Below are 26,889 nucleotides of genomic sequence, written 5' to 3' on the forward strand. Positions count from 1 at the left end.
TTGTATACAATATATGCCAGTGATGGCGAACCTATGGTACAAATGCCAGAGATGGCATGCAGAGCCATACCTGATGGCACACGAGGCTTTGCCCTATGATAACTCCTGTGCGCATGTGCGTGCTGGCCAGCTGATTTTCAGCCTTCTGGAGGGCACAGAGGAGGCAATTTTTAACAGTTGGACTGTTCTTTGCCTTTCTCAGGTTTCAGAAAAGCCTCCGGAGCCTGTGGATAGTGAAAAATGACCGAACAGGCCAACCAGAGGTTCGGAAACACTGGGGCGGCGCAGGCGGGTTGTGTGTGCATGCACGAGGGGAGACCATTACATTATGGGTGTGGCCACGCACCATCACGTGTGTGGACACCCTTTTGGCAGCTGAGGGGGGGGAAAGGTTCGCCATCACTGATAATATGCTATTATATATACAACGGCGTGGGCGGGCGGGCGGCACGCGTGTGTGCGGGGAAACCCCAGGGCCGCTTCCCAGCTGGGAAGCGGCCCCAGCAATGGCGTGGGCGGGCGAAGGGCGGGCGGCGCGCGCGGACAAGCGGCAGCAGCGAGGCGGCGGGGAAACCCAATCTTCGGCTCTTCGCTGCTGCGGTGGAAGTAAAAACACCATCTGCGCATGCGCAGATGGTGTTTTTACTTCCGCACCGCTACTTCGCGAAAAATCGATTATCGCGAGGGGTCCTGGAACGGAACCCTCGCGATGATCGAGGGATCACTGTATTTATAAGTCCAAATAATGCAATAATTTAATTAAGTTTTCACCTCTGTTTTAAAGAGTTTCCCACTATGTATCATGATGCATGGAATGCATATTTTGCAAGTACAGTAATACCTCATGATACGAACTTAATTGGTGAAAGGAGGAGGTTCGTAAGGTGAAAAGTTCGTAACATGAAACAAAGTTTCACATAGGAATCAATGGAAAAGCGATTAATCCGTGCAAGCCCAAAATTCACCCCTTTTGCCTCATTTCCGCCGGCATTCGGATTTTGTTCGGGTGTGGGTGGAGGGGGGGGAGACAGCGCAGGCTGCCCGGAGGGGCGCTGCTTCTCCGGTCGCCCGGTCCTCTCCTGCCTCCCGCGCCGATCGAAAGGGGCTGGAGCGGCAGAGCCGAGCACGCCTTCCGCCCTTTCATCCTCGCCCCCGTGGCCCGGAGCAGCCGACAGAGGTAGACAGAGGATCCATCGCCGCTTCTTCCCAGCGGAGAAATTCCAGCCCCCACCTGGTCCCGCCCGATCCTCCTCCTCCCTGAGGCAGCTCGCCCTCCCATGGCCGCTTCTGGGAGCGGCCCGGAGCAGCCGACAATGTTGCCCGCTGTGTCGGGCGCCACTAGCCCCGAGTCGGACACAGCATCGCCGCCGCCCCCAGTCGCTGCCCGTCTCGCTCGGCCACGCCTCCTCGCCCGCCGCCCGCCCGCCCAGGATGCAGACCTGCTGCCTCGCCTCACGCCTGCCGCCGGCCCGATCATGCGCCTCCTGCTCCCCCCCCCAGCCAAAAATACAAAGGCGGTCTGCCACCGCCCGCGGAGCAATGGGAAGCTGAAGCCGCCGGCGGTTTCAGACTCCCTTTGCTCCAGGCTGCTCCGCCCTGCCTGTCATGCGGCGGCAGACCGTCTTTGTGGTTTTTCGCTGGGGGGGGGAGCAGGAGGACTTTCCTGACTCCCTCCCCCAGCGCCGGACCTCCTGCCCTCCCTCCCAGACAAAAACCCAAAGTGGCCTCCCGAACCTGAAAGTTTTCCGTCTTACCAACCTGCCACCGCCGCCGAGAAGCCCCGCCGCCCGGCTGTCACCTTTTAAAACAGCCGGGGGGGCTTCCCAGAAGCCTCCCGAAGCCGAATGCCAAACCCGAACATCCGGGTTCGGCTTCGGGAGGCTGCTGGGAAGCCCCCCGGGTGTTTTAAAAGGTGACAGCCGGGCGAACGCCGAACCCAGAAGTTCGGGTTTGAGGTTCGTAACATGAAAAAAGTTCGTAAGAAGAAGCGAAAATTTTAAGAACCCCGGGTTCGTATCTCGGGTTGTTCGTAAGATGAGGGGTTCGTATCTTGTACCACTGTATAGCAATAGCAGTTACACTTAAAAACCACTATATAATTCCTTACAGCACTCAACAATCTGGGGACAATACACTGACGTTTGTAATTTTCTCAGAGTGCTGTAAGGAATTATATAGTGGTTTTTAAGTGTAACTGCTATTGGGTCCTTAATTTACTGACCTCAGAAAGATGGAAGACTGAGTTAACCTTGAGCCGGTCAGGATTGAATTTATGGCTATGGGTAGTTGGCTTGCAATTCTTCATTTTTACCACAGTGGCACCACAACACCTTCCTATTCAAATACAATACTCAAAAAAATAAAGGGAACACTTAAACAACACAAAATAACTCCAAGTAAATCAAACTTCTGTGAAATCAAACTGTCTACCTAGGAAGCAACACTGATTGACAATCAATTTCACATGCTGTTGTGCACATTCAACTTTGTACAGAACAAAGTATTCAATGAGAATATTTCATTCATTCAGATCTAGGATGTCTTATTTGAGTATTCCCTTTATTTTTTTGAGCAGTATATATTTGAAATAGGTCTATCAAGTTTTAAAGTAGGAGTTGAAAAAATACTAGACGTTTGAAAACAGTTATTAAAGTCCATGTAGTCTAACAATGTGCATATTTTTAAATGCATTCTGATCTGGGGGTGAAATTTTGTAAATGCTCTGTTTTGCCTGGGTTCTGAAATGCACATGTAAAGATTGTATGATAGCTATCGTTAATAAAATTGAAATTATGGTATGCATAGTTTACTAAGCAACAGACGACAGGGTGGTGGTGAGAGAATCTGAATCACAGCTATATAAAGGGGGAAAATGTGCTAATTATTTAGGGCATCACATTGCCAGTATTATGCATTTTAAATCAAATATATTAAACAAATGTTTTGTTTATGGAACCTCAATAATACATCTTAGAAGAAAATGACACTAAAAGATTATGTCATATTTGGAATATGTTGTTTTATACCTATGTATTGTTGGACTGTCTAGGAATATATGGCTAGCCATAGAGCATCTGCATCTCACATTAATAGTAGTTGTTTGTCCATCATTTTGAAGAGGACCCTGACATATAACGGGTTGTGGACTGTCCATGGTATACATTAATAGTATAGAGATATCAAACTTCAAACTATAATGTTAATTTTGAGGAGTGGACTGAGCATCTTACCCAGAATCAATGCCTCTTTTTTAAAAAAGTGAAATAAATTAATTTATTTATCTATGCTACTGGCTGCTGCTACACTGCTTTTTTGAAAAGTGAAATAAATCAATTTATTTATCTATGCTACTGGCTGCTGCTACACTGCTGCTATGGTCACGTGATCATCATTTTCAATATTCCTTCAAAGGTTCCCAACCAGTCTTGCAAAGTCTTATTTTCTCCTTTCACCCACCCAGCAGCAGCCACTTAGCTGCCTGTTTGAAAGGCAAAGTACAAGAAGGGAAAGGGGAGGGAGGAAGAAACCTCCGTGCACTCTTTCAACCATGCAGCTTCCCTGATCTATGCTGCACCCCCTCCACCTGAAACCATTAGCAAATAAGATCAAATTGGTGGGATTGTAATTGTTTACATAGCAGAAAGCTATTGAGGGCAGCAATGTGCAAGGCCCTGGGACACTCCACCACAAAAAACCATACTGAAACACTAAAAATTATGCATGACTACCACAAACTGATGGCCTTTTAAAAAAAAAGCCTCCTGTAGAGTTAAAATTTAGACAGATGTAGAAGTTTTAATGAAAGGAACAAATTGAATTTTCTTCTGGACTGCTGTCTCACGTTTCTTGATGGAACATAAATTTCAATTCAGTATTCTGCTTCTAACCCCAATTGGGGAGGATTTTTATGCAAATGTATTTTCTAATCCTAATCCAGGCCTCACACAAATTACTAATAGCTTGTGAAAGCCTGCCTCTCTGGCCTGAACACTCAGAATATTTTTTTTAAAAAACCAATATGATTCCAGTTCTCACTTTTCCAAGTTTGACTCATGAAATGGTTGTCAATGGAAACATTGGCTAGGTAAATGAATATATCCAGTATCTCTGTAAATGAAATAAGTATTTTCTTTCTTCTTTCATAATCCTAATTTTTGTCAATATGAATAGTTCAGTTAATGAACTTGCCGCTACTCTTTTCGTTGCATAGGTGGGAGGTCCTGTATTCCCCACCTGCTCTCTGGCTTACCGAAGTTTTTTTTTTTATCACAGGAGCCAAACACTTATGCGACTTCCCCAATCTGTGATTTCAACCGTCGGCTCACGGATTGAGGGCTTGATTGTTCAGCTCCACTCATAACCGACCGCACAGTCAGAGTTTATCCAGGGTCTGACAGCCGTGGGGCTTGGTTTCGGCCTCGTGGAAGGTGCAGGGACTGCAGAGGGCTTGTTCTGGTTGGCACCAAGGTTTTTTCTCCTTCCACCATGCCAATTCTGACAGCGACCATTGGGTGGCCTTCTTGTCATTCTACCAGCTGTCAATCAGGGCTCTCCCAAAATGGTGGATGCTGTCACCTCAGCTACCAAGCACAAATGTGTAAAATGCCAAAAGAAATTGGTCCGCCATGTCCCTGATGATGACCAGTTAGGGTCATCTAGTCACGCCCCTGCCAGGGCCTCTCATGACAATTTGCAGAGCTCAAGGACTACTGAAATGCCACAGGGACAAAATTCTGCAGAAACTATGCGAGCAGTTATCTTAACATGCTGTACCCATTGCTGACCCATGTGGGCAGAGTTCCTCCACTCTTGCCCCAGAAGCCATCTGGGGATTAGCTGGCCCTTGATAATTCAGCCTTGGCAATTAATAACCCAATCATCTGGGGATCGGCCAGTTTCGCCAACTCAATTCTCCCGCCCACATCAGTCGCTCTTGGTGCCGAAGCATCAATCAGTGACCAAGGACATAGGGCCACCTCAGGGGAGGTCAAGCTCCCTTCAATCCGGGCAATTTACAGCTGATGATTTTTGCCACGATCCAATAGGGCTTGGCAGTGAGCCTACAGTCTTTTGGCAGATTCCCTTCTTTGGCATCAGAGCACTCTCTCCCAAGCCTTATGCAGGGAGAGCAGACTGGTCCCAATACGAGATGACAAAGTCCATGTTAATGTATGAGCAGAATAATCCTTGTTTACCAAGGTTGTGCACGCACAGAAATGTTTAGATTGAGATTAGTTGTGAATAACTACTCAGCCACACACAGATATAATAACTTCAATTAAAGTTTACTTTGAGAAATGACATATTCAGATAAACAATTTAAAGTCAGACACATAATAAGTCAGAATGCCAATCCTTCTTTCTTACCAGTTCCCTTTGTCATAATCAGTAAACAAAGACATCAAGCTTAAACACATTTTAGCTATAATATATAACTACAGTACAGAGCATGCAGAGAATTGCAGAGCAAACCTAACAGTGAGTAGCCATTAACAGTGAGTAGCTTAGACAAAGAGAGAACAAAGAGGGTGACTCAGAGAAATAAACTATAAATGCTAGCTCCCTCTTGTGGCAGTCTGCAACACCTGCAGCCAATATATTGCCAACCCAACAGTTATGGACAGAGTCCTAATAGTCTAGACTGCTATTCTGGGGTCTCTGAGATTGAGAGCCAGGTCCAATTGTTAGAGGAGGATGAGCGAGGAGAGGTGCCCTCAGGTTATCAGAGGATGAAGGTCTCTTGCCAGAGCACCCAATATCATCTGGTCTCCTTCCGCTGGGACTCTTTAAGCCCCTGCTCTTCAAAGCCCATAACACAGCTGGACTTGATGCCCCAAACCCTTCTTCTACCTGATCCGTTGTTTGCAGAATACATCCCAGAGATGGACTTCATTCAGGCCTGCAACTGTTTCTGGACAATGTTCAACACCAGTGGTCATCTCCAGCATCAGGACCCATGCCTTCTTCAGCTGACTGCAAGTATTTCAACATTGCGCCTGAGTTAGCCTCTCTTCTGACTGTTCATTGGTAGATGCCCCAGTGGGAGCCTCCCTACAACTACCACCATGCCGGGAGAGTTGGAAGAATTATTGAAACCAGAACAAAGAAGGACAGAATGGGCCCTCTTGAAGGCCCATCAGGCAGCTGCCTGACTGGTCAGAGCTTCTTCAACAGTATCCTTCTTTGTCTGCACACCTCTCATCTGGCTATGCCAGATTCAAGAACACATCCCTTCTAAGTTTAGGGCCCAACAGGATATTAACAAGGTCTTTGTGGCTACCCAATTCTTGGCAGATACTTCTCTACATGTCTCTCGATTTGCCTCTAAGGCTATTGCTGCCTCTGTGGTAGCTAGAGACATGCACTGGCTCTGTCAGTGACCACCAGATACCCGCCACAAGTGGTGTTTGGCCATAAGAGGTGTTTGGCCTTAGTGCTTCCCCTATTTGGGAAAGCATTGGACTCAATTTTGGTCGAGTCCCAGGACAGAAAAAACATCCCCCCATCCTTTTCTCAGAAGGGCAACTTCCGACCATCCCCTTATTCCTGGCAGCCTTTTTGGGCACCTGACCAGAGTTTCAGCTTCTCCTGACCCCAAGGTCAGTACAAATCTGGACAACGCCAGTCCCAAGATAGATCTGGGAGGGGGAAAGCAATTTAAGTGACCATTCCAGAGCAAAAGAGGAGGTTGTCCCTTCTGACACTCCAGATAATTCCATCTGATCCTCCCACCGGGAGTTCCCTGGTTCATTATTCAAGCATGTAGGAGCAGACCACCCAGGACAAATGGGGCTGGGAGATGATCCGCCTTGGTCTCTCTCTGGCATTTCTCTCCCTCCCATGGAGGTTTTTCCTTAGATGTCCTATATCCAAAGTACCTTCAACGAAAGAACTTATGGATTCTGCAGTCCATCACCTGCTGGTCATTCAAGCCATCCAGCAGGTACTGTAAGATGAACAAGGACAGGGATTTTACTCCATTCTTTTTGTGGTCCCCAAAGCCGCAAGTGCCGAGCCTGATCCATGGGCTCGCCGTACCTGGGAGGAGGTGCTGGGACATGATTTGAGATTCCTGCACTTCCCAGCTGAATACCCAACACCCAGCTGATTTCTCCAGCCACTGTGCTGGAGCTTCTGCTGAGTTCTCTGCCTGTTGACTGCTTGTTCTCAGCCATTTTCTAAAAGGGGCTTCAAATATTCATCCTCCACTGGTCCACCGAGACCCCACCTGGGACCTGACTTAGGTGCTAAAGTCCTTAATGAGCCCCCCTATAAACCGTTGAGGTCCACCAGTTTCCAGTATTTGTCATAGAAGGTGGCCTTTCTGGTGGCAATTAACTCGACCCACTGAATTTTGGAGCTGTCTGCTCTGTCAATTGATAAAGATTTGTGTGTGTTCCATTCAGACAGCATCATTCTCCACTTAGACCCAGTCTTTATATCCAAAATTAATTTCCTGTTGCACAGGGAGCAGGAACTTATACTTCCTAATTTTTCCCCAAATCTGTCCCTTCCATTGGAGAGAAAGTGGATGTTTGGAGAGCTCTCGGAGTCTCAGAGTTTTGCCTTCAACCATTGTTTAGTGGATTTGCAATACAATAGCAAAGACGTACAATCTTTCTTCACTAGAGCAACGCGATTGCATCACGGCGCATTCCACGCGAAGAGGGGTGATTTCAGCGGCCTGGGTGACCCAGGCGTCCCTCAAGAAGGTCTGCCAGGCAGCCACCTGGACGTTACCTTCTCAATGTATCTGGCACTACAGAATTGACTCCTTTGCTTCAGCGAAGGCAGCCTTTGGCTGCAGGGTTCTTCAGTGGGTCTACAAGGAGAGCCAATAGGCAGACCAGAACTATTGCCACCCAGGGGACTTTTCGCTTTGGTATGTTTCATCCTGAATGCTAGCTCCGCCCACTGTGGAGAAGGGGCGTTGGTCTTACCTGATATGCAATATGCCTCTTCTCGTAGGGTAGAGCTAGCATTAACCCTTTCCAAGATCGGTCCTTCTTTGACCTGTGCAATGGTTGCTTTTGTTGGTGGGCTAATGTCTTTGCAGAAATGGCTTTATCGGTGGTCCGGATGTTGGAAGCTGTGTTCTGGGAGCAGCCAACTCGAGTCTGTTTCTTTGTATTTGTCAAAGCTGGGAGTCCTGGCAAGGCGGAGCCTCTCAAAAAAATTGACAGTCCTCATTCTGAATAGACAAGGATAACCCATAAGGTGGAATGCTAGTTCCACCTTATGAGAAGAGGCATATCAGGTAAGACCAACGCCCCTGTTAATTCTCTTATGATAATCACATAGTTCCTTTGAATGGCTGCTGCCTTCAGCTAGTAACAGATGAGATGAGAGAAAATCAATGGAAGTCAAATGCAGTTAAGATGGAAATTGTCATTGTACAGAATTACATCTCTAAGAAGTAACTAATCCCCCTCCTAGTTAGGGTTACATTTCCCCAGAAGGGAAGGTACAGTCTTTGGAGATACTTCTCAGTATGAATCTCTCAATTTTTTTCAGACTCCATCAACAGCCAGGAACACCTTTAATTATGTTTGGCATATATATCAGCTTCACCATTTCCTGGAGGAGAATTATCCAGTGGTAAATGCTATGGTAATCTCCATGGTAATCTGTGAGGGGGGTACCTTGTCCTTGGTCAATTAACTTCAATTAGTACATCACAGATAGTTGATCTCCAGAGGTTCTTAGAGAAGCTACAGTATATTATACCATTCCTGAAAACTCATATGTAGTTATTTTATTGATTTGATATTGCATCAGTTTTTCCTACAATGCTCTGGGATAGGTTGAGATGAGAAATAATATTTGACCCATCAACTCAAGTAACTTCGATATAGCTTATCTAAAAAGCTGACTTTTCCCCAGGATTAAGTGCTGCCACAGGAGCTTAGGAGATACACATTTTAAAAAGTTTTCCCAATGGATACTGTGTGGGTTCTCACTTGTAATCCAAGTCATACATTGCCTTTTGAATACAAATCTCTTTGTAGCTCTACTGGTTATTATATCTAAAACTCTACATATATTGTAGTGAAATTCCTTAAAATAATTCCTCTTTCAGTAGCAGCCTGTTCATGTGAGATTTGAGTGACATAGGGGAAGGTTTGGTAGGGAAGGTTTGCCTATTTGCCGATGACTCTAAAGTGTGCAATAGGGTTGATATTCCTGGAGGCGTTTGTAATATGGTAAATGATTTAGCTTTACTAGATAAATGGTCTAAGCAATGGAAACTGCAGTTTAATGTTTCCAAATGTAAAATAATGCACTTGGGGAAAAGGAATCCTCAATCTGAGTATTGTATTGGCAGTTCAGTGTTGGCAAATACTTCAAAAGAAAAGGATTTAGGGGTAGTGATTTCTGACAGTCTCAAAATGGGTGAACAGTGCAGTCAGGCGGTAGGGAAAGCAAGTAGGATGCTTGGCTGCATAGCTAGAGGTATAACAAGCAGGAAGAGGGAGATTATGATCCCACTATATAGAATGCTGGTGAGACCACATTTGGAATACTGTGTTCAGTTCTGGAGACCTCACCTACAAAAAGATATTGACAAAATTGAACGGGTCCAAAGACGGGCTACAAGAATGGTGGAAGGTCTTAAGCATAAAACATATCAGGAAAGACTTAATGAACTCAATCTGTATAGTCTGGAGGACAGAAGGAAAAGGGGGGACATGATCGAAACATTTAAATATATTAAAGGGTTAAATAAGGTCCAGGAGGGAAGTGTTTTTAATAGGAAAGTGAACACAAGAACAAGGGGACACAATCTGAAGTTAGTTGGGGGGAAGATCAAAAGCAACATGAGAAAATATTATTTTACTGAAAGAGTAGTAGATCCTTGGAACAAACTTCCAGCAGACGTGGTAGATAAATCCACAGTAACTGAATTTAAACATGCCTGGGATAAACATATATCCATCCTAAGATAAAATACAGAAAATAGTATAAGGGCAGACTAGATGGACCATGAGGTCTTTTTCTGCCGTCAGACTTCTATGTTTCTATGTTTCAGCTTATGCTCCTTGAGTCTTGCTTAAGGACCATGGTAGGATATATATGTCACTGGAATGGATGGGCCTGTTTTCCATTTGGGTTTTTTAAAGGGATAAAATGGTTATTGTAAGTCATATAGAGGATTTATTGGAAAACCAATAAAAAGAATAAAATTTGCCTGTGATTGGAATAGGATTTTTAAGGGTGCTTTAATCTTCCATAAGATTTTTAAAACACCTGCTTTGTTCTACCGTCTTTTCCCCAAAATACAACTTTCCTCGAAAACGAGCTCTAGTCCAATTTTCACACCTCTGTCTAATAAAAGCCCTACCTCAAAAATAAGTTCTAATTAAGCCCCGCCCACCATCTGGTTGTACGAGGTGCAGGTGAAAAATCAAGCTAGGGTGGTGGATAGAGCTGCCCCATGTTCCCTGCACCGCCTACCTTAGGACCACTGCACCCACGCCCCCTGTTTTTATATTAATAAAGCTAATAAGATGGTAGACACATAGTAGATTCAAATAAATATCAGAGGAAACAGATTATGTCATAAAAATCTACATTAAGACAATAGTTCATTTTTTTCTATCCAATATTTTATCTTGTACAGTTACAAATCTTGTGTAAAGATATATAATTGTATTTATGTTTTTCTTAATAAAATAAATGGACCCTGAACAACTTAATTTTATAATATATTATAGATGTTGTAACTGATTGTATGGGTATATAGGGCACATAATATATGGAGATGAAATTTAACTGATCTAACATGAAAAGTGATTTTTCTAATAGCTGGATTTCTTTTTCATAGTTGTATCATGGGAATGGTTGGTGTTCAATCTAAAATGTCTTTCCATATAAAAGAGTCCTCTTTTAGTCTTTTTGTTTTTCTTCAAGTCATAAGATAGTGATCTGAAAGTATAGCGTGCATAATGGCTGTAACCTGTGCCCCAGGAAAGCCAGTGAAACACAGCTAAGTAGTTATTTGTATTATATTTAATTTATATGACAATTTACAGAAATTCACCTACCTTCTAGAATTGTTACGTTGTATTTTATAACTATTAGGAAATACATGCTAAATTGCTTAATCTGGCATATCCAGAAGTTTAATTTGAATAACATTTTTATACTGTGTTTCTCCGAAAATAAGAACCTGTTTTATAATTTTTTTGAATCCTGAAATCAGTGCTTGGACTTATTTTTGGGGAGGTCTTATTATTTTGGGGCGCATGGAGCAAGACGAGGTTCCTCTTGACGTTTTACCTGATTTCAAGCTCTATCTCCCTAAGCCTAACCAGAGGAAATGGTGAGACTGGCTGTGCATGGATATAATATTTTGGGGGAGGGGCTTATTTAGGAGGGGTCTTATTTTAGCGCAGTATACTCAAAAGCCTGATTGGGCTTATTATCTGGGGAAGTCTTATTTTGGGGGGAACAGGGTATTAAAGTTGCAAACGTTTTTTTAAAAAACCATTAAAGCGACAGTGGTCACTCAGATATCAAGGAAACAGTTCTAAAAATATTTTGCTTCATATCTTCTTTTCAAAGTGATTTGTTGAATTATATGTTGTACTTCACTTTTATCGATTATATAGATATATATTAAAGATATATTGGGGATATATTTTCACATTATTGTTTTTTTTTTAGGTGTTCCAACTCCAAGTCCTGAAATCCTTCGTCATACCTTAAACATGCTTGTACGAGAAAGAAAAATATATCCAACTCCAGATGGTTACTTCATTGTGACTCCACAGACTTATTTTATAACACCTTCTCTCATAAGAACTAACAGTAAATGGTACCATCTGGACGAGAGGATACCTGACAGGTCTCAGTGTACCTCTCCACAGCAAGGAACTATAACTCCTTCCACCTCGGGCTGTGTCAGAGATCGAACGTTACCTAAAAACCACTGTGACTCTTGCCATTGTTGCAGAGAAGACATGCATAGCATGCACGCATCAACTCTACAGAGGAAATCAACAAAAGACTGCAAAGACTCTTATTGCCCCCCTTCCCTCTGCCAGGTGCCACCCACTGAAAAGAGTAAAAGTACTGTAAATTTTTCTTACAAAACAGAGACACTTTCAAAGCCTAAAGACGGAGAAAAGCAGTCTAAAAAATTTGGGCTAAAATTGTTTCGATTGAGTTTCAAAAAAGATAAGACAAAACAGCTGGCCAATTTTTCTGCCCAATTTCCTCCTGAAGAATGGCCTTTACGGGATGAAGATACTCCTACCACTATACCTAGGGAGGTAGAAATGGAGATTATTAGGCGTATCAATCCTGATCTGACTGTGGAAAATGTCATGAGGCACACTGCACTAATGAAGAAGCTTGAAGAAGAAAAAGCTCAAAGAAGCAAGGCTGGATCATCGGCTCATCATAGCGGGAGAAGCAAAAAGAGTAGAAGTCATAGAAAATCTCATGGAAAATCTCGGTCACATAGCAAAACTCGAGTTTCTAAAGGAGATCCTTCTGAGGGTTCTCATTTAGAGGTGCCAGGTGAAAGGGAATACGATTTCTATGATCCTCTTATGAGGTCCCCAAGGGAAGGCTGCTACATAATAGAACACAAAAGGGACAACTTTATCATGCACAGCAGTCCTAATGTTCTTGAGTCTCATTTTCCTATGACACCTGAATGGGATGTATCTGGTGAACTGGCCAAAAGGAGGACAGAAATGCCTTTTCCCGAACCTTCAAGAGGAAGCTCCCATTCTAAGGTCCATCGGAGCCACAGCCACACACAGGACCGAAGATCAAGAAATGAAAGGCCTAATAAAGCCAAGGAACGATCTCGATCTATGGATAACTCAAAAGGACCTCTGGGTACTGCTTCTTTAGGTACCCCTGAAGACATAATTGAAGCTTGCAGTCAAGATGACCAAGCAACCAGTCAAACATATATAGATGATAGCACCTTAAGGCCTTCACAATCACTTAGTCATCAAAGGGCTCTTCTGTCATCTGTAAATTACAAAGAGGTAATTAAACCTGAAAAGACTGTTGGCAGTGCAGAAACTCCTACTTCCTGTACCTTGTTAGAACAAAGCAAACCAACTGAGAACTTACAACCTTATAATGAACTCAGTTCTTGTACAACAAAATCAGCCATTGACGATTATTTTCAGTGTAATACTTCCAGTGAAACAGTACTCACAGCTCCTTCACCTTTAGGAAAAAACAAAGATGACAGTGACCCAGTGACTTTGGCAGACACTACAAAAAAAGTCTCTCCCTCAGAAAGACAGTCACAGCACTTAGCTAGAGAACCAGGAGTTCATAGAGAGGAGTCACCTAAAGGGCCAAGTAATAATGGTAGTGGGCCCATTGCTACAAGTCAGACAGCTGAAGTAATTACAAATGGCCGACTAGCTCAACATCATAACACAGAGTCCAGTAGTCTTGATAAGAGGAAAGAAATATTTAGTAAAGACACACTTTTTAAGCCTCTCCACAGTACTCTATCTGTCAACAGTTTTCACAAACCTAATGTGCCACACTTAAAACCTCATCAAAAGACACCTTCTGAAACTTTGCCAAGCAGATGTGATAAACTTGAACAAGCTATGGTAACCTCAGTCACACAAGTCATACCAATTTCCCAGAGGCAGCAAGAAACAGCTGGAAACCAAGAAGCAGCTTTTGATTATTACAATGTCTCTGATGATGACGACTCTGAGGAAGGGACTAATAAGAATACAGAGGAAGAGAAGAATCGGGATGATGTGGGCACTATGCAGTGGCTTCTTGAGCGAGAGAAGGAAAGAGATTTGCAAAGGAAATTTGAAAAGAATCTCACTCTACTTGCTCCAAAAGAAACGGATAACAGCAACAGCCAGAGAGCCACACATTCAGCAAGGCTGGACAGCATGGACAGCAGTAGCATCACAGTTGATAGTGGATTCAATTCTCCACGGTAAGACTTTAAACTAACAACATTAATTTTAAACAGCCTTAAATGTAACGCTTCATTACCATAAACAACTCATGGAAATATTGCAGATTTATAATGTTTTAGGTACAGCTCGAGGCAGTGTTTAGGATCTTTGATTTGAGTAGAATCTGTATCACAATGGCTTGGTATCAGTCACTTAAATAATTAAATTATGACATCATATAATCAGACTTTTTCAGAATAATATTTAAATTGTAGCTTAACTTTCCATTATTTTAACCTCAAGTTATAGATTCTTGCTTTCTTTGGTTACGGGATCATACATTTCAGGTGTCTATATATTATAGATTAAGCCTATTGCTAAAATTATTGTTTCACTGTGAGTTAAGGCTTAACATAAAGCTAATAGGTAAACCATGTTGGTCCAAGTGAAGCACCCCTCTTTCATAGTATTGAAGCAAGTTCTGTATATTTATGTACAGATATTTTTGGTCACTATTGCTGAAAGCCAGGCATTCTAGAGAATGCAACTGCTTCATTAATTCAAAGGTTTGAGATATTTTTTATAGAATAGCTACCGCATTTTTAAGAGTATAAGACGCACCGGAGTATAAGATGCATCTTAGTTTTTGGGGAGAAAAATAGGGAAAAGAATCTGCTTACAAGATATTCATCTGACTAGCATCCTTAGTCTAGTCAGTTGCAGCACATTAATTTATTCCTTGGGTTAGGGCTTTTAAAAAAACCTTATTTGGAGAGAGTAACAATGAAAGAGCTTGCAAGCCAATAAGAGCTGAGAACATTGTTAGAGCGTGGTTAGGGCTGGAAAGAAAAGTTCTGAGCAAGTAGAGCAATGAAAAAAAACTGCAAAGACTTAGGGCTTGGAAAACATTCTTCGCAGAGAACAATGAAAGACCTTGCAAGCCGGTAAGAGCTGGGAATATTGTTAGCACCTGATTAGGGCTGGAAAGAAGCATTTGGAGCAAGTTAGAGCAACAAGGGAAAAAATGTTCCAAAGACAGAGCTTGGAAAACATTCTTAGCAGAGAGTAACAATGAGAGCTTGCAACTGATAAGAGCTGGGAACATTTTTAGCACCTGGTTAAGGCTGGAAAGAAACTTGGAGCAAGTTAAAGTAATGAAAAAAACTCTGCAAAGACTTAGAGCTTGGAAAACATTCTTTGCAGACAGTAACAATGAAAGAACCTTCAAAATAAGAGCTGGGAAGATCGTTAGCACCAAGTTAGGGCTTGGGGAAAAAAGCTTCGAAAAAAAGGTGCGTCTTATACTCCGAAAAATACGGTATATGTCTTTGTCCACTTGTGGTAATGTAGGTTCAGAGTTAAAATAATTTTTATCCTAAAATGAATTGAAAAAATATTATAGAATTTCAAATATTCTATATTTCTCCTATGGTGGAAGCTGTATTTAAATATAAATAGGTTGGAGAAAGTTATAAAACTATTGACTTCAGATATATTCTGCCCATATTGCTATTGTAAACAAAGGGAAACAATACTAGGAAATAGAGTTCCTTTCATCCAGCCTTTGCAAATCTATTTAATGTCATCAAATATTGCCTTCATAGTTTCAAACACCACCTTTGAAGGGAGTTGTGAGAAGTATTTATTTTTAAAACAAAAGCTCTGCACTTAAAACTAAATTTTGTAGCTATACCTTATTCGATTTTTGCAGATTTTCTTCTTTTGCTAGATATGTAATACATTTGCCTCCCTAATTGTGTTTCTGATTTATTCACATTATGCATCTCTTCCTAGAAATTTCTGAACATTCAAAATTATGTGCAGAATAGAAATATGCATGAAGTTTTCACAGGTTATGATGTTCTTCCTTCTTTTAATGTAGAGCTATGGAAAAAATTGCCTCTACTTATGAACTTAATTCGTTCCATGACCAGATTCGTAAGTAGAAAAGTTCGTAAGTAGAGGCAATTTTTCCTATAGAAATCAAGGTAAAAGCTAATAATGCATGCAAACCCATCCCAAAACTCACCCCCTTTGCCTGATTACTGCCGCCATTCTGATCCTTGTTCAGGGGTGGGTAGAGGAGGCAGAGGGAAGACAGCGGAGACTGCCTGGAGGAAGCCTCATGGGTGGATTGACATGCGCAGGAAGCTGCCTGGCTGCTTGTCAGCCGGCAGGGCTTCTACTCTCCTTGAAAGTTTTTGGTGGTGGCACAAGGCAAAGGGGAATCCCAGGGAGTCCCTTCAAGGCACCCAAAGCAGAGGGCTTTAATTCCTCCTATCTTCCATCTCCGTGGACCATTCCCGACGCCTCCCTGCCAATCACCGAGGAAGAAGAGAGCAGAAAGGTTGTGAGGGACGGCAGAAGGGCCTGTGTGAGGAACTAGAAGGATGCCCATGGGGCAGGGTGGGGAGAGCCGCGCGGAGGAGGAGGGTGCAAGACAGGGTTTATCCCCAAAGTTGTGGGAAGGCGATGCCCAGCCCTTGCTCCCGAAGGCCAGGCCACAAAGCGAGTGTTGGAGTTGCTGCAGTCTTTTGGGAAGCGCTCCCTCACGGAGGTCTCCAAGTTTTGGCTACTGAAGGCTTCGGCACACAAAAGCGAGGACGGGTCCTCCTTTCGTGGGAGAGGGACTCAGACCAAACAACGATCCCTGGTGAGAAACCAGCACTATGGCAGGAAATGTGCCGCCACCGCCGCGCTCTGGTTTCCCAAGACCACAGTCCGAAATCTTTTCTGCATTGGTGGGTTTTTTGCCTGTCGCCGTGAGATTCCCCCAGCGGCAAGCAAAGCCCAATGTCCTGACTACCAAGGAGCTCGTTCACTCGTCTTCCCAGTCCTAAAATTGCCATGCAGGGAAAGGAGGCAACGACATCCCTGCAGGTGAAGGTGGAAGGAGAAAGTCCCTTCTGGACAGGAAGCGCTAGATGATGCCCAGGGGCGGAATGCCAAGGTAGCTTGTGTCCCAGATTTGTTTTCACTGCCGCTGGGATCGCCTTTTCTTAGCAACTTTTTTCTTTTCTTTCATTTGGTTAAAAATGCCACCCTTCATTTATTCCACCTTTCCTCTCTCTCTCTGTCTCTCCGAACATCTGGGATTTTTGAGTGAGTGAGGCTGTGTTTATTTTCTTTCTCGGAGCTTGGGAAGGAGAGCACAGGGCAACAAGAGACCCCTTGCTTGCCTGCTTCCCCCCAACACACACATACACACACCTCTCTTCCTCCCCCCCTCCCCTCAACTCCTGCTCTGGGCTTCTCCGGCAACAGGCAAAAAAACCACCAAGGCAGAAGGGATTTCGGACTGTGGTCTTGGGAAACCAGAGCATGGCGGCAGTGGCACATTTCTTGCCATAGCGCCGGTTTCTCACCATGGACTGGTGAAAATCCCAACAGAGGGTCGTTGGTCCAAGTCCCACTCCCCAGAAGGGAGGACCCGTCCTCGGCTTTTGTGCGCCGAAGCCTTCAGTAGCCAAAACTTGGAGACCTCCGTGATGAAGCGCTTCCCAAAAGACCACGGCGACTCCAACGCTCACTTCACGGCCTGACCTTCAGGAGCAAGGGCTGGGCATCGCCTTCTCACAACTTTGGGGATAAACCCTGCCTTGCGCTCTCCTCCTCCTCTGCCCAGCTCTCCCCACCCCACCCCACGGGCGTCTTTCTAGTAACTCAAACAGGCCCTTCTGCCGTCCCTCACAACTTTTCTGCTCTCTTCTTCCTCGGCTGGGAGGCATCGGGAAGGGTCCGCGTCCTCCCAGTCCCAGGTCAACAGGACTAAGGCTGGCAAGTTTTTTTGCGGCTGCTCTTTTTTCAGCCACCACTAAGAGAAGGGGCTTGAGAGCTAGCGTTTGTGAGATTGCCCTCTGTGAGGCTTTTACACATAGATAGCAGATGTATACAATGGTGTGCATGGAGCATTTCTCCCTTTCCTCTCCTCTCCGGCCTTGCCTGCTTACCTGTTATTTGTGCGGCAGCTGTGCAAGAGTCTAGGTATTTGGAGGGGCCTATTGAGGGAGGCTTATTTTACTGCATGTGCTCAAAAGTCCAATTGGGCTTATTATCTGGACAGGTCCTAGTTTCAGGAAAGCATGGTATTCCTTAATATCAAAGAAAAATATTATACAGATACTTACATACAATGAATAATACATTGCTCTTTATATGAAACAGTTACATTATTTTAATGGACTTTGAATTAGCTTCAGAGTTTCTATTTTTCTGAATGTTGCTTGTCATTTAATGCTTCTACACATGCCAGGAAACCTAAGTTTCTCAGCACATCTGTGGACCTTCCTATTCCCTTTGTTTTGTGGTCAGTTTTTGAGTTATGATTATACTTCTCAAATTGGTGTCTGCTACTAAGCATGTAGTGGTATTAGACCAGACTAGACTATATTATTGCAGCTGTTTTTAATCTTACATAGTTTTACATAATACCTAATAAAATAGGCGCAGCTTTCTAAGAGATATGGCTATCTTTGCATTAAATTTTTTTTGGGTGTGTCTATTTCAATGAGGGCCTTTTGTATCACTTTGGCTGAACAAAAAAGATTGGTTTCTTATATTTATGATAATGTGAATTAGTAAATAACTAATTTACATTATCATAAATATAAGAAACCAATCTTTTTTTCTTCCCACAGATTTTACATTTCTTTCAATCTCCTTATTTCCATTGCTTCAGAGAAGATGCATTTTTTCCTAGTCTTATGTTCTCCTATTCAGTTCTCCAATTTTTCACTATGATCTAAAAAAATTAGGGTATGATTTCAAAATCTTGAGTGCGGATTAGCTGTGCATATTGCTTTTAAACATAGGTCTGCAAGATATGGCCAACTACAGTTGAACTACAGTTTCGGTTATCCATAGACAGCAGAGCTAGTGGTAAGGGATTCTAAGAGTTGCCCCTATCATGTTGTATAATATCAGAATCGTGCAAGTCTATAATAGTCTATAAAAGCAAAAGTTGGACTTTAAAGTAGCAAGATTGAATTTGGATGTTGGAGAAGACTCCTAAATAAAGCTTGGATATCCAGAAAAAAATCATTGGCTCATTGAATAAATTAACTCAAAAATTCTCACGCAAGGCACAGATGATCACCCACTAATTGTTCTACTTCAGACATGCAAGGACATAATGCCCCTTGGAGAAAGCTCTAATTCTAGGGAAGGTGAAATAAAAGATCATGACCAGCAGCAAGATGGATGGATTCAGTTACAGTGATGATAGGTGGCCATTTGGAAGCCTTAAAGGATCAGATTTAGGGCAGAGAATATCTGTATAGGTGCTTAAAAAGTCAGAAACTTGATAGCTTATAATCATCAATCAGTGTCAGCAAGTCTACTTATTACCCATCTCAGCTAATGATGAATTCCCTTTCAAAATGTTGCTCTAGATATAATTACTTTGGCTGTCTTAATCCTGAGGTAATAACAGTTGGAATTCAACATATATGGAGGATGTTAGCTTGGAAAGTCAACATTATTACTATTAGTAGTAAATGATATGCTCTTTCATATCTGCCTATCTCTTTGCTGCAATTTACCTACTGTGGGCAAAAACCCTAAAACCTACACCACACAACCCAATTAAAATAATACACAAACAAGTGAAGAGTATAGCAAGGCCATTCTATCCAGGAATAGGATCAGTTGGCTGTGTCTAGGAAAGTGCAATCTTATCAAGAATCAAAGATGAAACATCACCAGATCTTGGGAAGCCAAAACCCTAAAGTCATTCTACTTGCTAATCTTTAATTGAAGCTGGTTCTCCCCATCCAAATCTTCATAGACTAGCTTAGCATTTCACAGCATCACCTGAGCAACCAGGGGTGGTGACACATAACTGGGTATCATCATTGGTGACATCACAACCTATGTCATTGAATGACCTCACCTAACAATTTCATACAAAAAGAGTAGTGAGACATCCAAGCCTTGAGGCATATCATACTGCAAGGGCCTAGGGTGGACCTCTCCCCCACATTGTACCAACAAATACATACAGAATTAAAATATTTATCACTACAGACTAAATTTCTTTTGCAGTGTTCTGTAATTTATTCAGTTTGCTTCACATGCAGTTATGATTACAGATACGATAGTGCATTTTTGATCGGAAGATACACCATATACATTACATGCCACCCAAGCTCATTATGAGGGAAATATGAGGAGCAGGGATTGCAGCGCATTTTTTCTGCCCACAAAACCCCCATCTTTGATGGCCAAAGCAGAGAAAGAGCTGTCAGGAAGAAGCCAGTTGGTCTGAGAATTGGGTATCCTTACCCCCCCCCCCATCCTAAACTAACAATTTTCAAGCTGAGAATTTTAGGACATTTATGATTCTTTTCCTCCCGAAATAAAAATTCTAGCGATGTTATCTTTACAAAGACAAACAGGCAGTTTCTAGCATGCCTTCCTGTGCTAATAAAACACAGTCTTCCACCCCAAAATTGCATCAATGGATGCGGTAAGTGAGGGGCAGGAAGCCATGCCATGCCCAGCGATGAAAGGTGGTGGTAACCTGGCCGCTTCCCTTGCCTGTACTCTCCAGTGCTGGAAGCCAAGCCATAACTCTCTTTCTCCGTGTCTGGACTTGCAGGCCGGGAAGGGCGCATTTGTGGCAAGGCAGCAGGACATCCTCAGCAAATTGCCCAATGAACAGTGAAGGCAGACATAGAGCGTACCCAGGCCAGCCAGTGCTGGGATCAGTTGATTTTCCAAACTGCACAGCTTTAACAAGCAGTTCAGCCAAACTGACTGAAACTCACCTCTGCATTGCTGCTGCTTCAGCTGGGGTATGCTGGAGCCTTCGCAGCCAATTGGCGGTTGGATCGGCCTCCCAGAATACCACCAATCAGCTGCCTGTTGCTGCTACTGCACCAACTCCTCCCTCCCCCTAGATATAGCAAAGCCCCAGCTGATGCAACACTCAATGTGTAAGACGCACCTAAATTTTTACTCACTTTTAAGGGGGAAGAAGTGCATCTTATACTTTGAAAAATATGACATTTATTTGCTTTTCTCCCCGCCATGATATTACACCAATGTCCAAATCTCTGAAGTGATATTGAAGATAATAAAATAATAATTCATAGGAGCTGACTAATTAATCTATTACTGTTCACAAATATGTGAATTGAGGTCTAATAAATAGTTAGAACTCTCATCTGTTTACATTGAGAAATATAGCAGACATGTTCATTCTAATTTTTCACTGGTATTAAGTAATAAGTAATTCTATATTTCTGTTACAACCTGCATTTAATAAGTCACGATGCATGATATCTTAGAAAAGAGATACTGGCTCTAGTAGTAGTCTAATTGCAACAGAATAATTGATTGGCTGGAAATATACTATTATAAAATGAACAATTAATATTGTGTGAAATATAAGTAGCAAAATAAAGTATTATACTCCAAAATATGGCAAGGAGCAGCCTTGCTTTCTTGTACTGATTTTTGTATGTACCTATGTATGCGTAATATTAAGACAATTATAAGAAGATTTAGAAGGAAGGTAAGGGGAAACAAGAAAGTTACTATGTAGTATAGTGAATCCCAATTTCTGATAATTCTGGCTTACCATTAATCAATCAGTAGTAGTGGACATTGCTTAATCATCACTCTCAGCAAAAATAAATCGATGGGTAGCAGTGCCATGCTTTTCTTACTGACTGAAATTTTAATTCAGTATTTGTGGAATATATGTGAGGTATTTCTTCTAACTAAGCTAAGAATCAAACAACAAGAACAAATAATGATTTTTAATTCTTGCTTGGAAAGCAGACAAATTCACCAACACCATGAAAAACAGTTTAAAGAAATAGTTCCCAGTATCTCTGTTTATTTGAGCCAATCTTTTTAGTTGTTAACAAACATATTAGCTTTTGTATACTAAACCAGAATACTTGGAAATCCTAATTTACTATGACATACAAATTCTATCAATGTCATTTGTCCCAAAAATACCAATTGTTTTTCCTATCCACATTATATTGTGTGTAACAACTACCAAGTGTTACTTGCTATACATGTAATTACTGTTTGCTTCCTTTTGCTGATTATGTTTTGATGTTTGGTTAAATTTCTATTTAATATATCAATGGACTAAGCATAAATTCAATCCTGGGACATGGTTGACAGATAAAACTATGGGAAACTGTTAACATTAGGAATAGAGTAAGTTATTTTGAAAAGTCTACAGGGTTCTCTATGCTACACAAGAACTTGTAATAAAACACTAATTCCTCTATTTTTGTTCAATCATGCAGGGACACAGATTATTGAGGATAACTGTATTCTTGGATAGACAGTCCAAAATGTAAAATTACGATAATTCACTCGCAGTATTAGCACACTGATTTTCCCAATTGAATGACAAGTGATAAATCCAGTAATTCTAACATTAAAAAAACATTTTAACTACAAAGTGTTATTAATAATTCCAACATTTTTAGTTCCATGCTTTTTTAAGTTACATATTTATAAAGTATCATTGTAGATTAATTATCAAACTCAATTTTAGAAATTTATTCAGTATATTTATAAAGATCAACATACACACACATATATACTCAACAACAAGTGGTAAAATCAGATGCAACAGGAAATGGTAAACACTGCACAAAAGGCTGTATTCTGCAACAGTATAATATGGAGTGAAATAAATAATGTTCCCTTAATGTACAGAATTTTTGATTTCTACTTGTAGGGTTAAGGCTTCATGTATGTCTAAAATTTGCCACTCTTTGAGTAGTGACTTTGCAGCAAATATTCTTTAGACTCTTTCATCTATCTATATAGACATGGGGGATTAAAGCATGGTTTTTCTTAAAAATAAATGTAAAATATGTGTTTTAGTACCTGGGTTGGAATTTATAGAATATCATATAAGCAGACACAAGAAGGTTCTCTTGATGGCACTTTGTTTTTTTCCTTATGGCCGGCTCATGAATATGTACATATGTTACATTGATGATTATTTTTTTCTCTTTCTTTAGTACCCGTGAGAGCTTAGCTTCCAATACTTCAAGCATTGTTGAAAGCAACAGACGCCAAAATCCAGCTCTCAGTCCTGCGCATGGTGGTGTAGGTCCAGTGTTCAGCTTCCGAGCAACTGCTGACCCTCCAACAAGTGAAACTGAAAAACTGCAGAAACCCGCTAATTGCTTGCAAGCTTCTGTTACAAGTGTTTGATAGTGCTTCTGCCTCACATCTTCTGTCTCATCGTATACATCAAAGTTTACGACACTGAGATTGATGTTTACGTGTTTGGAGGGAAAAAATAAACCAGGCATTTTTACTGCATAGTTTTTGTGTCAACTTAAACTGTGCTATTAGATAGGCTAGGGGCAACAAAGAAACCTTTATTTCAAGGCATTGCTTTTCACATTTTGCGGCAACAGAATAGGGACAATATGTACACTTTTGCTTCACTTATTGTAACTGAGCACATATATGAAAGTCTAGACACTGTAAGTGTAATCTGCATTTTCAATGTCATGCAGTTGCCAACTTCATTTAAAAATGCCACAGATATGTGATGCCCCCACCACTGATTAAACTGTTTACCACAGATGTGATTTTTTTTCCTTTATAAACTGAGCCTTCATTGAAAGTAAACAGCTAAGGGTCACCTTGAAGGCAAACAATGCCAAACAAGATTAGGAAAGATCTCAGCTCTACCTGTGAATTATTTATATATCTGTCATTTTCACTGTGAGTCTTCATGACATGATCTTGCAAGAAATCATAGCAAAAGTAAGTTAAAAGAGGTCATGTTTTTAAAATGTGGGAAGAGGCAGGAGCGAATGGAGAAGTTACTTATTTTTATGTTACTTGAGTTCTTTTAAAGTAAAAAAAGTAGATATTTGCCTAAATCTTATTTCTTAATTTTGCATATTTGCAAGGAGGGGTTTGATACTTGTAATAGATGGTGAGTAAAGAAAATACTAACTTTGACTGGGGCACATTATTAAGTGATAGGAGAGGTAGTAAACATAGCGAATACTAAATAGCAAATAAAGCTAAGCAATCACTTTAATGTGTTATCCAAGCTATTACCCCCAAATATTACTAATATTGAAAGAATTTGAACAATTATTTAAAAAAGCTCTTTGTAATACAAATAATAGTGGCCTGAAGAGTTGATTTCTTTCTATGGAAGGACATATTATATTTCTATTTTATGTAGATTTTAGAGTGCCTAAATTAGGCTGTTGAAATGAGCATACATTGTAGAAAACAGATATAGAGACTAATAAACTTCAGGCTTTTTATTGAATTATATTTCTTTGTAAGTAAACATTGTATTGAAATACTAAGTTTAAGAACAATCACAGAAATTGAAATCAAACATATCTAGAAGTGTTGCTGATATGCAGAGAGATCACATTCCTGATATGAGAGGTGATAAAAATTGATGTATTGATGCATAGAAAGCTTAATTAGATTTTTCATCATCAAAAGCAAAGTCCATAAAACTACATTACCTCTCATATAAAATTCACAAAGTTAATAACAGAAGTTCTGTATGCATTGATTTATTATAAAGTATATGTCCTGCAATGGCTAATCCAAAGTAATTTATTTTTGGAAAAAAAAGTATACTAAATTAAAGGTTAGAGAGGTTTACAGTTTCAGAAGTAAACCTGAATAATATAAAGGGCCAAATTCTGCTTCAGTTATTTATGCAATCCCACATTGCAAAGAATTAGTTTTTCAAACGATCATAATTGTGGTGGAAGTCAAACTATGAAATTCAGTAAGACCAGGAGTAGTGTAAATTGTTGTGCACACTGACATTTACACTATTTGTCTTTTGTTGATCTTCAGGTGATAAAATCAAATATATCATTAAAGGCAGTATTTCATCAGCTATTGGTGACAATATAACTTTTCAAGCTTCACTTGTGTTCTGTGTTGTCTTCTGAAGGTGCACTTTGAAACCGGTTTTGAACAGCTTGCAGGTGCTTCTTGAAATAGCTTTATAAATCTTAGACTTACTTGGTTTCAGTTTACATTTTGATCAATTATTCCATTGTAAATCTAGGGGGTTTGGAACCTATTGAAAAATGTAGAAGTACCTTTTGCATTTCTGAACAAGCAGGGGCCGCTTTCTTCCCTTCAGTGTTGGGAAGCGTTCCATCATGCTTTCTGAGTCATTTCATTTTGAACTGCAGCTATTCTACGCTTAGAACAAGCAGTACAGAAGAAGGACTAGATACTTTATTTATTATGTGTAAGTTCTGTTTCCTGCAAAAAAAATGGTAGAACCCACTGCACATAATGAAGAATATTGTGCTGCTGGATTCTTTGGTCACCTCTAAATTTAAAGCTATGGTATATTGTAATAATGCAGCAAGGCATTGCTGGGCAGAACTTACTACTGGCACATATAATATTAGCAGTATTTTAATACATGCAGATTCCAAATAGGTTTTGAGGGGGGAAACTGGTATCACAGTAATTATAATTTGAATTTGAAACCTGTTCTAATAGTATCATATGTATTAATTCACCAAGTAAAAATTGTAGAAACAGATTGCTTAACTTACGGCCAAAAGCAAAAATTAAAAGACAGTATTAAAATGGGAAATTACTTTTTTAATCAATGAGAATTGTTAAAATGGGTACCTGTAGCAATTATGCAAAACAAATCACACCACTGTTATATTTACAGATTATCTTAAGTTGATATTTAAGGGTTCCCAAAGAAGAGCTTTAAAAAGGTCCTGGCTATGTTGGCATGGTTATTGGCCAATAGTATGTTTATGACTTTTTATTAGCATTAATGTAATTCTTGCAACATGTGATATAAACAGAAGTTACAAAAAGAAATGTTCTTATTGTGCATTATTTTTAAAGGAAAGCCCATCTTGAGATTATAGATATATACCCACAGGAGTGGAGCTTGAGTGTTGAGTGACAAACTGTTATCCTGTGATAAAATTACGATGATCTTGTATTACATGGTTGATTATCCTCCTTTTACTATATCAGCTGAAAGGTTTACAAAACCAGAATACATTGAATTTCTATGTTGTGACTTTAAAGGGTCAACACAAATCTGTCGGCATTTTGCACACTGAATATGTATTATTATAATACAACATATTACTTTTATGGTAAAAAAAAAGTTGTTTATTTTACACATATAACTACCTCCATGAATTTGATGAAATGCAGCAACATTTTTTTTTAAAGTAATGTTAAGAACAGCATTTAAAACTTTATGAAGAAAAAAGGCCATGATGTTCTCTTGTGTGTCGGTGCTTGTGTATGAAGTCATTTTTCATTGCCATGATTTCCTGTTACTGTGTTAAATTGGCTTTTGACTTTAGTAGTACAAGATTTTATAAACAGTTGTAGAATCTTTTAGCTAAACAAAGGGAGGATCAAAATTGTCCTTTGTATTTCCATTTCTGTTGAAATGTTGACCTGATAGAAAGTCAAGTGTTGCTTGTAATTTAGAAGCCTGTTAATAGATACAGTATATGGAATATGACTGGCAGTTTAGGGCTTAACAGGAGACACGCCGGCTATTTTAACTGCCTCCATTGGAACACTTTGGGCCCTATACTGCCCCACTTCTGGCCAGAAGCATGCCGGAACTTAACATACATCCTTACATTAATTGTCCATGGGAGTGATAAATTTCTCAGTTTTTGATCTTAGGCATCTTGGGGGTTAAATGTTACAAGTTGAGTTCCTTTCATGATGAAATAAATAGTCTGATGTCTTGATATTATGACATCAGGAATGTAGCCACAATATAAGATGAAACCACTGGTTTTCATTTTAAGATGATAATCAGGTTGTTTCATTTTTGTTTTTTAATGAGGAGCAGTTAAGAAGTACATTAAAAATCTAGATAAAGTTGGAGCATTAAGAGACATTTAAATGGTAGCTGCCTACAACAACCATATTGTTTCTGATGTGCTAGACATACAGGTTAGATTTTTCAGTTCAATGCAGAATTTTAAAA

General features: G+C 40.8%; 1 protein-coding gene across 2 annotated transcripts in view; it reads left to right on the forward strand.

The window, feature by feature from the left end:
* Window positions 1-25,742, forward strand: part of LOC139155890 (storkhead-box protein 2-like) — a 200,799-nt gene extending 175,057 nt beyond the window's left edge. For both annotated transcript variants that reach the window (XM_070731239.1, XM_070731240.1), the window contains exons 3-4: window positions 11,668-13,942; window positions 22,904-25,742. In XM_070731239.1, the coding sequence (XP_070587340.1) occupies window positions 11,668-13,942; window positions 22,904-23,099 (2,471 nt within the window). In that variant the 3' untranslated portion in view covers window positions 23,100-25,742. The remainder of the gene's footprint in view (window positions 1-11,667; window positions 13,943-22,903) is intronic.
* Window positions 25,743-26,889: the final 1,147 nt, after the last annotated feature.

Source organism: Erythrolamprus reginae, unplaced genomic scaffold (assembly GCF_031021105.1).
Source record: "Erythrolamprus reginae isolate rEryReg1 unplaced genomic scaffold, rEryReg1.hap1 H_9, whole genome shotgun sequence".
Classification (NCBI taxonomy): domain Eukaryota; kingdom Metazoa; phylum Chordata; class Lepidosauria; order Squamata; family Dipsadidae; genus Erythrolamprus; species Erythrolamprus reginae.